Source organism: Clupea harengus, chromosome 8 (genome assembly GCF_900700415.2).
Source record: "Clupea harengus chromosome 8, Ch_v2.0.2, whole genome shotgun sequence".
Lineage (NCBI taxonomy): Eukaryota > Metazoa > Chordata > Actinopteri > Clupeiformes > Clupeidae > Clupea > Clupea harengus.
Genome location: NC_045159.1, coordinates 12,013,171 through 12,026,309, shown reverse-complemented (window position 1 = coordinate 12,026,309; position 13,139 = coordinate 12,013,171). Strand labels below are relative to the sequence as shown.

At 41.0% G+C, this 13,139-nt stretch overlaps 2 protein-coding genes across 2 annotated transcripts; both read right to left on the bottom strand.

Annotated features, from left to right (window-relative positions):
- Positions 1-817: 817 nt before the first annotated feature.
- On the bottom strand, positions 818-3,924 carry LOC116221471 (protocadherin beta-16-like). The gene has a single exon (XM_031571903.2). It carries the CDS (start codon positions 3,460-3,462, stop codon positions 979-981), a length of 2,484 nt encoding a protein of 827 aa, XP_031427763.1. The 5' UTR covers positions 3,463-3,924; the 3' UTR covers positions 818-978.
- A 24-nt stretch (positions 3,925-3,948) lies between these two features.
- Positions 3,949-6,792, bottom strand: LOC105905977 (protocadherin gamma-A11-like). The gene has a single exon (XM_031571910.2). The coding sequence runs from the start codon at positions 6,519-6,521 to the stop codon at positions 4,122-4,124; it is 2,400 nt and encodes a 799-aa protein (XP_031427770.1). The 5' UTR covers positions 6,522-6,792; the 3' UTR covers positions 3,949-4,121.
- Between the last annotated feature and the right edge of the window lie 6,347 nt (positions 6,793-13,139).

The window sequence follows — 13,139 nt, the reverse complement described above, 5'->3', positions numbered from 1 at the left end:
AAATCTCTGTTGTCTTTAAACTACCGTTTCATAGACACACATATCAAACCTGATTTATCATAATCATTTTCCAATCATCTTTCAACTTGATGGAATATAAAGGTCTAATAATTGGAAATGATTTCTCCCATTAAATGGTGTGTGTCAGTTAATTTAAATTGTATAGTCCATGGGGCAGTAATTCAAAGCAAGGGAGGAAACTGGGCAAACAATGATCCCTGCTTTCAGTCACACTCACATGTCACGGCATCCACAAGCATTCTGTGTTATTTCATTTAATTTCTAAATCATACAAGGACAAAGCAAAACAATTCTCTATATAAATCAGATGTTTGAAAGACCAAACTGTACATTGCTGGGTCTGTTCTGCTATTAATTCCTCCTAACTATGAAGACAGTGTCAAAGAGTAGCCAACCACATTCGCACAAGACAGCAGTATCAGCAAAGCCAACACAAGTCACGACACAACCTACCAATAAAACAATCACAACTTTGATTTCGGTATTAAAGCGACACTGCAACAATTTGCCACTGCTTGAGGTATGTTTATAAGCAACTAGTTTTAATTGAATCTCCTAATTCATTTTATTGATGTATGTTCACGTGAATTACAGATAAATACACCTGTCGTTCCCACTAGCCATCCAGCAGAAGTAGTTCTGTGATCCAGTAGACCAACACTTCTTACTGCTGCTTTAAAGCAAGTTCAACTAGAAAGTAGACTTCACATGAATAAAAGGTAACGGAGAAGCGCTTTTTTGTACATACTGTATGATGCCACAGATACTGTGACAATAGCTTGAGTGACCGTAAAACTTTAAACAGGAAGAAACATGAAATCTGTTTCTGATGTAGTGAAAAACAAAACTGCTCAGGTAATTCATCAGGATTATGACATTCTAGTGGGATATGTTTTCAATAAAATGATAGTTGACAACAAGGAATTGTACAGTATCTCCGGAATAATGACCACATCGTCAAAATAACCAAATTATGAAAAATATGCTTAGGAAACCAGGATTAATATTTACCAGAGTGGAGAATTTTGATCCATTCTCAATGAAGTCAAGTGAAGTGAAGTTAAGACAGTCACTGTTGTCAACTGGGCTCCTCTTCAGAGTGGTGCCAGAAGGCAGCGTGTTGTCATTGTAGGATTTAACAAACTTGAAGTCACTCGTACGTGACCCTGTCGTCATATAGGCGTCATAGTTGTAAGTGCTGCGGAGAGTTCCAGTTCCATCAACATCTGCATAGTTAGGAGGTAAATATGCACTGGGAATGGCTACTGCTCCATCAAACAACAGCCTGGGCTTTCTCCTGTGACACAACCTCACAGCAATGATCAGGATGATGAAAGTGAGGAAGAAGGTAGAAACAGACACCAGAGCAATGATCAAATAAGATGTGAGTTTAGAATTGCTCTCCTCATAAGACATGTCTTTCAGTTCAGGAACTTCAGCCAAGTTGTCAGAGATGAGTAAATATACGGCACAGGTTGTAGAGAGAGAGGGCTGTCCGTTATCTTTCACTGAGATCACAAGGTTCTGCTTCATGCTGTCAGATTCAGAAATGTCCCTCTGAGCCCTGATCTCTCCACTGTGGAGACCAATAGTGAAAAGTCCCGGATCAGTCGACTTCACGATCTGATATGACAGCCATGCGTTCTGTCCGGAGTCAGCATCAACAGCGATCACTTTGGAGACCAGCGAGCCGGAAATAGCAGCTTTAGGAACCATCTCAGTCATGAAAGAGTTTCCTTCTGGAGTAGGGTATAATATCTGAGGAGAGTTATCATTCTCATCTGTTATGAACACACTCACAGTCACATTGCTGCTGAGTGGAGGAGAACCATTGTCTCTGGCTACAACCTGAACTTTGAAGCTTCTGAACTGCTCATAGTCAAAGGGCCTCACAGCATGGATCACCCCTGTGTCTCCATTAATGGATAAATATGAGGAGACTGGAACACCATTGACCTCACTGGGCAACAGAGAGTAGAACACTGTGCCATTCTGTCTCCAGTCTGGGTCTCTCGCAGTAACAGAACAGACAGAGAAGCCAGGCTTGTTATTCTCAGTCACATATGCACTGTAAAATAGTTCTTCAAAAACAGGTGCATTGTCATTCACGTCAGCAACCACCAACTGTATGGTTTTCAAAGACGAGAGAGAAGGAGTACCTTCGTCAGTTGCAGTGATTGTGATATTGTATTCTGACTCAACTTCACGATCCAAATACTCAGCAGTGACTAAAGAGAAATGGTTTTTAATAGATGCATTTAATTTGAATTTAGTGCTGTGTTGAATCGAGCAAGACACCTTGCCGCTAGGTCCCGTGTCTTTGTCTTGTACATAAATAATAGCTACCTCTGAGCCAATAGGTGCGTTTTCAGAAAGAGGTGATTTTAATGACTTGATCAGAATAACGGGGGCATTATCATTGACGTCTGTTACATCCACAATTACTTTACACGATGCTGCCTGACCAGATCCATCTTTGGCTTTAACGCGCATTTCAAAAGATGGATTTTCTTCATAGTCTAATGGTCCTTTCAGTGTTATGTCTCCAGTTTTCTGGTCAAGCGAGAATAAGTTTCTAGATTTGGTCGATAAATGACTGAATTCGTATGAAACAGCTCCGTTTGCCCCTTCGTCTGCATCACTTGCACTTACTGTAACTACTGCTGTTCCAAGTGGAACGTTTTCTGCAACATTCACTCTGTAGGTTGTTTGGGTAAAAACAGGTATGTTATCATTTGCATCCAGAACCTGAATATTGATCATTACTGTCCCGGACCTCGGCGGATTGCCGCCATCATGTGCAGCCAAAAGAAGGGATATTTTGTCCTCCTTTTCCCGATCTAATTCTTTATCTAAGACCAGTTCTGCGTATTTACCTGTTTCGGCATTAGTATGAACGGCAAGAGTAAAGTGAGCGTTGGGGGAAAGACTGTAACCTTGCACGGTGTTAATTCCTACGTCTGGGTCAAGGGCTTCATCAATCTGAAAACGAGTCCCTGTCACCGCAGATTCTCCTATCTCCAAGTTGATTTGTTCATTAGAAAACGAAGGAGGGTTGTCATTACTGTCCTGTACGTCGACCACAACTCGATGCAGCTCCAGAGGATTTTCTAAAAAGAAATCGAATTGTAGACTGCATGGCTGCCTTTGTCCGCAGTGTTCCTCCCTGTCTATCCGGTCGTTCACGACCAGCTCCCCTGTCTGGGGATTAATGTCGAAATAACGCTTACTTCCATCAAATTCAATTCTGGGACTCCGCGCAAAGAAAGTCTTCAGATCTACTCCCAAATCCTGAGCCATTTTCCCCACCACAGATCCTCGTTTCAGCTCCTCCACCACAGATAATCGTACATCTCCAAAGCAGAAAGGAATCGTAAACATAAAATAGATTAAAGCTCTCCCCTGTGCTCCTATGTAAAGATTCCCTGGTCTATAATCCATGGTATTTCTTGATTACGCTGGCCAAGGAAAATATTCACGACAGATCAAAAACACAATACACTTCTCCGTCCAAAATGTAAAGCCAGAATAATGTGACCGAGGCGAAATGCCAAAATGGGTGTTTAAGTATTTCCATCTACTGGAATAAACCATATATTTCCACTGTTATCCAATAGCGACACGGTGTGGTCGAGGAGAAAATAACAAAATAATCACTTATAAAGCTGTGGTTAAAAGGCAGAATTTCTGCACTGCAAACTCACAGGTTGTTTCACAATTGTAGGATTTCAACAAATAGCAATAGTGCTCGACAAAAGGCTGACACCATGGTTATACTATTATGGGGAAGGCTAACTTTTAGACAAAATCAGAGCGGGGACGTTTTACCTTCAAACTATTGAGCACATATCTTTTCAAAATGGACGAAAACACATGCATCAAATGCGAAGTTCTACAACAGAAAAAATACATACGCAAATTAAAAGCGAAACAAGCTTGTGGCCAACATCACCAATAAGGTTACATTTCTCTTTTAAACACATTTAGTTGATGTCAAAACCGGAAAACAGAAATTCACTTCATCACACTGCAGCAGCTTTCCAATAAATAACCATACAAGAGGAAATAATAACAGCAACAATGAAATGAATACATGATACTCAGCTTACCTCAGTTGATTCAATTTTAAGCAGAGAGGTACCGTCACTGAAATCCATGTTGCGTTTTGGTAATGTGCTATCCAAACTCAGCGTATTGTCATTGTAGGATGTAACAAACTTAAAGTCACTTGTACGTGACCCTGTCGTCATATAGGCGTCATAATTGTAAGCGCTACGGAGAGTTCCAGTTCCATCAACATCTGCATAGTTGGGAGGTAAGTATGCGCCAGAAATGGCTACTGCTCCATCAAACAAAAGTCTGGGCTTTCTCCTTCGGCAAATCCTCAAAGCCACAATGACAATAATGAAGGTGATGAAAAAGGTGGAAACAGAGACCAGAGCAATGATCAGATAAGATGTGAGTTTAGAATTGCTCTCCTCATAAGACATGTCTTTTAGTTCAGGAACTTCAGCCAAGTTATCAGAGATGAGTAAATATACGGCACAGGTTGTAGAGAGAGAGGGCTGTCCGTTATCTTTCACTGAGATCACAAGGTTCTGCTTCATGCTGTCAGATTCAGAAATGTCCCTCTGAGCCCTGATCTCTCCACTGTGGAGACCAATAGTGAAAAGTCCCGGATCAGTCGACTTCACGATCTGATATGACAGCCACGCGTTCTGTCCAGAGTCAGCATCAACAGCGATCACTTTGGAGACCAGCGAGCCAGAAAGAGCAGCTTTAGGAACCATCTCAGTCATGAAGGAGTTTCCTTCTGGAGTAGGGTATAATATCTGAGGAGAGTTATCATTCTCATCTGTTATGAACACACTCACAGTCACGTTGCTGCTGAGTGGAGGAGAACCATTGTCTCTGGCTACAACCTGAACTTTGAAGCTTCTGAACTGCTCATAGTCAAAGGGCCTCACAGCATGGATCACCCCTGTGTCTCCATTAATGGATAAATATGAGGAGACTGGAACACCATTGACCTCACTGGGCAACAGAGAGTAGAACACTGTGCCATTCTGTCTCCAGTCTAGGTCTCTCGCAGTAACAGAACAGACAGAGGAGCCAGGCTTGTTATTCTCAGTCACATATGCGCTGTAGGACTGCTCTTCAAATACAGGAGGGTTATCATTTATATCTGATATTTGAAACGTTAAAACGGCAGTTGAAGAAAGCGATGGTAACCCTCCATCTGTAGCGGTCACTGTTACATTATATTCAGCAATATGCTCCCGATCAAGGGCAGCGATAGTAGACAACGTAAAGTAATTTTTTATCGACGACTGCAGTTTGAATGGAGTATTTTCGTTGATGGAACATTTGACTCTGCTGTTTTCCCCTGCGTCTTGGTCCTTAACATTAATCACTGCGATCTCAGTCCCAGGCGGGGCATTCTCAGAGACTGGGTTCACAAGTGATTTTACTATTATTACTGGTGCATTGTCGTTTACATCGGATATCTCAACTAATACCTTGCAGTGTCCGGCTTGGCCACCTCCATCTTCAGCTTGGACTTCCAATTCATAAGAGGAGGACTTTTCGTGGTCCAGCGGGCCGAGTACCTTAACTTCTCCGGTATTTAGGTCAATTTCAAATAAACCTTCTGTCTTTGCTGACACATGATTCATATAATAGGTCACCTTTCCGTTTGCGCCAATATCTAAGTCACTTGCGCTAACTCTGACAGCAGAGGTTCCAGGTGGCGAGTTTTCAAACATTACAACCCTGTATATTGATTGTGAGAAAACCGGGGAGTTATCGTTGATGTCAGTAACAAAAATCTGTATGACAACCGAGCCTGATTGAGGAGGATTACCGCCGTCGACAGCAGTCAACTCTAACGAATACTCCCCCTCTCTTTCACGATCAAGACTATGTTTAAGCACTATGTCTACATATCTGCCCTTGTCTGCTCTCTGGTCCAATACAAAATGCTCGTTTTGACTGAGTACATAATTTTGTACCGAATTTATTCCGACATCTACATCCCGTGCACGAGCCACCTGGAATCGAGACCCAGTTGGTTCATTCTCGCTTATTTCTAATTTGATGGAATCTTTAGGAAAGCCGGGAGCATTGTCATTGATGTCTTGTATTTCTAACGCAATGTTATGCAGTTCAAGTGGGTTCTCCAGGATAAATTCAAAATGCAGAATACAAGGAGCGTTTGTGCCACAAATTACCTCTCGGTCCACTCTCTCAAGAACAATGACATTCCCAGTATTCACATCAACTCCACAATATCGTCGCTCCCCCTGGTATTCCACTCGTGCATTACGAGTTTTTAGTCGGTTTAATTCCAGATTCAGATCCTTGCTCAGGCTTCCAATGATATGATTTTTCTTAGTTTCCTCCTGAACAGCATACCGAATATCCGTGTACCCTATCCGGATCAACGTTAAATAAAACAAAGACAGCAGTTGCCACTTCACTCCAGATACAGCCTCGCCCATGCTTCAAAAACAACTGCCGGCCTCCGATTCTCTCCTTTCTGATAAAACGTAAATAATAAAATACACAGTTTCGAAATTTTAGACGAATAGACACACTGTGGTGAGACGAGAGCAGAGAAACGCTGCAGGATATTCACCCTAATTTACATAAAAAATATGAGGGGAGGGTTTCCATTTCAAAAACTAAAACGGTGAGAGGACACCACCTTGAGGTATGATTTATAACAACAATGGTTTACTCTACCTGCAGTAGAGGTGAAATGGTAATCTTTAGATCTTCTAATTCTACTGATCAAAGTAAGTTTCAGATATAGAGATTTGTTAAACTTGCCATTATCTCCAGTTGATATTATATTAAACGAAACAAAAGGTGTGTGGGATGATTAGTCTGGTCGCTTTCTCACTATAACTCCATGTCATCACACGTTTTATCCATGTAAAATAAAATGACACATCAGAAGAGTCTTGGAAGATTTGTTTTGGCAGGCAAGGCACTGTAAAGGCTTCAGCACCATGGAGAGCAACCCCGATCTTTCAAGGAAAGGGGACACCGGCGCATCATACTTCATCAGTCCCATATATCATATATTCCATTATTAAACAGCAACAACAATTTGGTCTGATTTATTCTATATACACACATTATAAATGCTCTATTGCAAAACAGAACACAGAGAAACCAGCATCTAGTTCCTCTGATTTAGGTAAATACCAATGAGGTCGCAACAAATCACTGAATAAAAATGAATTTGTTATCACACCCCGTTCCCTGCTTTTGGACTGCAAGACATTGCATAATAAAGCCATGGTTACAGTTGCGTCAGTAGTGCTTTTCAGACAGCAGCAGCGGCGCGCACAGTATTACATGAGGAACTGCAAGCCATTGCATGAGATGTCTCGAGTTCTACACAGCAATCGCTGAATCCGTTGTTTTTCACAAAGTCGATTCATAAATATACAATGATGTCAATGATTTCATTTAAAAAACATTACATAAATGATTTTTTTTACTCTTACTACCAGAGCTATCCTGAAAAAGGAAATAATTCACCGACTGTTTCACACTCGCGTGCTTTTACTGGTATTTCACAGCAGAAAAACATCATTGGCAAATATCGATTGCCATGACTGATCTTATGTAACAATGATCTCACTGTATTGTTTGAAACCACACGTTTCAACAACGTTGCGTTGTGTGTTCAAATAAGGTAAAGCCGTCCTGTAACCACCATATTAGGGAGAAGCCATAGCATCATTAACCAAAGACGAACACTTTCACTATTTCAACGCCAGTTGCTGACTCATAATAATGTGACTGTCTGTTCGCTATCAGACCTGTCAAGGTATGCAACACACACCTGACTGATTTAAGATTAAAGTTAATTCTTTATAGGGAGGCTAATAAAGAGCACCTATGAGTTGCCCTTACATCTAAGCACTGATAATTAATAATTATGACCCTGGTCACATAGCCTTGGCCCCCAAAAAACTCCTCCAGATATAAAGAATAATTTAGTTATGCTTGAATGGCTTCTAAAGCTTAAGTCAACAGCCTACATATGGATGAATAAACACCCAGTCCAACACAAATCACATTAGAGCTACACATAGTTTTGAGCATTTCAGTTTAATTTCAGCATTTCATGTTTGACATACATTTTCTATCCTGAACAAAGAAAAATGTAAATGCTTTTTCTCTCTCTCCTTCCCTCTCTCTGTGTATGTGTGTGTGCATGGGACGCAGTGATACAGGCATCTGAGAATAATGCCGATTCATCTTCTCACTGTTACAAGACCACTCAACGCCACAAACTGTGGGAAGATAACAGCAGACGCTGATGAGCCAGTCTGTTCCACCACCATGCACAACCATGACACGACACCTGCACTAGCAAGGACAACAAGAGCAACAACAAAGACACCACCCTGTTCATGTTTTCTGCAAAAGATGCATTCGATCTAAGATGCTGTCTTCACATTACAAAGACAAAAGATGCAGGACTGACAAAAAAGTGAAGGGGAAATGAAGACATCATTCAATAAATGATTACAAGTGTATGTGAAGTTTCATTGTATTTTACTATGTAAACAAACACTGACAAACATGTAAATGTATGAATGAATAAACAAAACTATAACAGGAAACAATTTGAGAGCTGCATGTTTTCAGAGTAATTCTGCTTTCTGGTGGCTAGATGGCACTGTGCTTCTGAATCTGAGAGCTCAAGGTTGTGAAACAATGGTGTAATGCTGCAGTGATGAATGTTCACAGTGTGTCCTCTTCAACTCTATGAATGTCATTTGTGTTTCAATCATTTTACAGTCAAGTACTTATTTAATACTTTAAAAATGTCCAACTTAAAACAACATTAATTACTTTTTACACCTGAACATGTGTCTGAGTGTAGGGGACATTTCTTTACTTGGCAGGAGTAGCATGACTAAAGTGATGTTAAATTGGCTTTATAACATATCTACTAACTAACTAACTAACTAACTAACTGTTATTTCTACTAAATCCAATCACTCTCTGTTGAACAAGCAATTATTACTTAGTGTCCATAGTCTCAAGTTACTGGGACCGTTCAAGGTGATTTTTACCATTACAGCCTATGTCTAATGAGAAAGGTGAAGATGAATCGCACAGGGCATAGTCCACCATCCCCACCTCTTAAAACAAACTAAGTAAGAGCTACAGGGATGCTGGGAGTGAGTTTGGTGAGTGCGTATTTCTGTTCGGGCTGGTCTAAGTAAAGCCACTCCTGCCTGCAGTGAATGCCCTTGTCTGTGAGCCTCTGTCCCTTCAAGGTTTAAGTATACTCCAAAACGTCTGCGTTTGCACAACACGGACTTGTACGTGCGCATTTGTGTATCCAAAGTATACCAGTTTTGCTGTTATGGACAAGGCTCTCAGCGCACAAGCTCACTCAATCACAGTGTTTGAAATAATATCTCTACGTTGTGCTAATCTACAGACTGTTTCCAGATTTTCTTTTAAAGGTCCACATTCATGTGCATCGTGCTCAGACCTATACATAGCCGTGCCCATGGAAGTACACTTTAGACTTGAGCCACCAACTGCCTGATACCTTGCCATTGTCTGACCTTCCGTCTTCTCCTCCTACTGATTAACAGTAGTCACCAAAGCATGAAAAGACAGAGTGATGTGTCCACATTTTCATAATTGTTCTACAATGATGAATCACAAACCACTGTAGTGAAATAAAGTGCTTTTCCTACCTGGATGCACTCTACCAGCTGCTGTGTTGTTACTGAATGACCATCCATTTCACGCTGAAGCTTCTGTGGAATTAAAGAAAATTAAAAAAAAACATATGTAATAAACACTTCCCACATAAGGTATTTCACAGAGATAAAAAAAGGTAGTTTTTAGTAAGATATGAGGAAAGAAACCTCACCAGCGTGACTTACAGTCTGGAGCAACTGGACTCACCAAAACACCAAAGCAAAGAAACCTGATACCACAGCATAACCAGGACCCCCTAGAGCTACATGTCCATCACAAGCTCAAACTATGTACACTGCCAGATGCCACCATACAGACATACCGAACTCAGCAAGTCAGGTGCATTCATACTGCACAAGAATCAACTAAATGAGCATCATGTGTACTATAAAGCAGTGGTCTTCAAAATACTGCACATCATTCACAACATACTGCACATCACAATAGTATTCTCTGAAATATAATACTATTCAAATGTCCATATACATATAGTACAAATTGACTGTTGTAACTACAGTAATATAACGTGGAGATATGAGATCAATTCCGCAAGTCAGAGAAAGAGAAAAAGAGGCGAGAACACTCTCACTGCGTTTACAAAGCAAAGCCCACATATAAAAATGCCCTCTTAGGATGAGAGGCATACATCTTAGATCAATGGCATCAATGGTCACTACAGTGTAGGATTCACCAGATTGAGATGGATACGTTTTCAATCCCCTGCTGCAACAAAAGCTCAGTCAATACACAGCACTCCTTGACTTTGGAAGCTGAGGTTCAAAATCCACTCTGAGAAGATTCAAATGCAGTAGGCAATTTCTTTTGTCAACATAACGATCTCCAAATGGCATTACAGGCCTTTGGCAGTAAAAATGAATTGCTCCATCTCGGGCTCGGTAACACTGAGGCAATTATCTGCCATCTCAAGCCAAGGAGTAGTGTAATTAGTCAGACACATAGTTTTATTGTCAAATAAAAACAAATATTTTTAGATCTATACTGTATCAATGCAATTATGAAGGTTTCCTGCATAGGATAATCTACAACAAGGTATGTTGATGTTGTTTATAGATTTTTAGTTTTACATTTCATGACAGGAATCTAAATACATTGCAATGAAGCCTGCATCAGAGAAACAAAAAGCTATACCAAATATTTATCAAAACCTATTACTGCATCCTTTTAGATTTTTTTACAAGGCAAATCTGTGGTACAAGTACAACCTCAACTGTGCATTATATCTTTTTTAAGTATGTGTTATCCCAACAGCTGCTACATCTTTATAGTGAACCACAGGTCATGTATGAAGTTCTCTGATGTTAACTGACGACGACACATTTCTCGACCTATTCACCATCGCTGTTTTAAAGTCTGAATGAGAAACGTAGAACGTCGAACCGTCGAACGTTAGTTGGGATTCAAGTGTACTGATGATAAAAACTGTTTTGTGAACTACAACTTTCAAAGGGTCATGACGTAGGGCTACTACTAGTAATTGGCTGTCAGGAATGTTAGTGTATTGAAATGGCATCCTAAGGGTGTGTAGGCCTTAATACAACTGTCATGAACAGGTTCAATGTACCTGATTATTTCTGTTAGCATGATGGCCTCTGAAACGACAAGTATGTTAGCACTACTTAGCACACTGTGTCAACTAAGCTATCCCATAAATGTTGACAGGTGCTAGCCTATTTAACGCAACTGTGGTGACGCTGTATGGGTTGCTGTGCAATTATGTAGATGTGGTTGCCAATAATGACGGACTAATACTTCAATAATGAGTGAATGCATACAACTCATTTGCACGGCACAATTCCCAACTCACCGAATTTGTGTGTCGAGTCTTGTCGCTATTTTAAATATTTCCATTTCGCGGGATGTCATAGTTTGGATTGTATTTCGTTTGACCTGTTACAATAACGACATTGCTGTACCAATGCCACCAAGATGTAGCATTTGAATATTGTCGTTAGTTAAGGTGACCAGACGTCCTCTTTTACCCGAACATGTCCTCTTTTCGAGACCTAAAAAATGCGTCCGGCAGGGATTCCAAAATTGTCCGGGATTTTGCCTCGTCGGATATTTGTGTTTATCTGGGTCTTTCACAAACTAGTTATTATTACGTCCTTACACGTTTTGGAAAGGGTATCTCCCTCATAGACATAGTATACTATACTATGTCTATGATCTCCCTTACGTTCCACCTTCTTGCGCGAGGTCTGACTGTAAAGAGAACTGTCATTGGTCGACCGCCTTCCCAGTGTTGCCAGATATGATAATAATCCTCGAAATACGATCATTTTGAGCCTTTGATACGATACGCCATTTCCAATCTGGCAACACTGAGCAGCTTGCCGCGTCCACTAGTTGCATCGTTTACAATAGTACATGACATGTGCATGTGAAAAAGATGTAAAAAGTTCGTCGGTGAGGGGGCGGGGTCCCCCGTGACGAAGTGTCCTCTTTTTCACAAACTCAAATCTGGTCACCCTACTTTAGTAAACTTTTAAAGTGTGATTTAATGTGTGGGTCCCAGTTAGTCTCGCGGGGTCAAACGTGACTTCGCGCTATACTTTTCCATACTTGCTCCTGGCAGGTGGTGAAGCGGAGGGATTGTGTTGTCTTCGAATCTGTGACTACATACTTGACTGAAGTTACTACTTCGTTTTTATGTTGTAAGACACCGTTTCATGTCCATGGCGTGTAGAACTCTTTTAACCAGGTCATACATCACTCGGTTCTTCACTGCATGCAAGTTATTAACTGCTAGGTAGTGTGGCTTTGATTTCGGAGTTATACCACACGCCGGAATGTGGTCGCTGTGAGATGTCGATGAGTTCTGGCATGCATCCGTTACACAGTATTACACGAAGAGAGTGATAAACAACTCCCCACTGCTAATTGGGGGTTAGGTCTGCCAAATCAGCTATGTCAGTTTTGTTGTGCGAATATGAGACACAGCAATGTGTTCAATGTGTGCAAGGTCACATCAATTGCAGCCGTGTCAGCACTGGAGGTGGCTCATGTGCAAATAATTAAAAAAAAACAGTTTTTGAGTTTATTTCAGCCCCCAGGATGGACACTTTATTGCATATATTTTCTATGGATAATGGGTATGTGCATTAAGACAGTTTCACATGCAACCTCTCAATGACCTTGTAATATTGGACTTCTGCCTCTTGGAGGACCCACAGGCCCTCCGCAGGGAGGCACTGAAATGAGCACTCAGTGCAGCATCAAATGACAGATTTCACCCCCATCCAGGGCTACACACCCACCATATTGGAGCTTGCACATTAGTCACACACACACGCGCACACACAGTCACATAAATCAATAGTGTTTCAGGCTCTGACTTGAAAATGCACAAA

Bases quoted from the DNA above. Each gene is read 5' to 3' on its own strand.
- LOC116221471 (XM_031571903.2), bottom strand. From the start codon at position 3,462: ATGGATTATAGACCAGGGAATCTTTACATAGGAGCACAGGGGAGAGCT.
- LOC105905977 (XM_031571910.2), bottom strand. From the start codon at position 6,521: ATGGGCGAGGCTGTATCTGGAGTGAAGTGGCAACTGCTGTCTTTGTTT.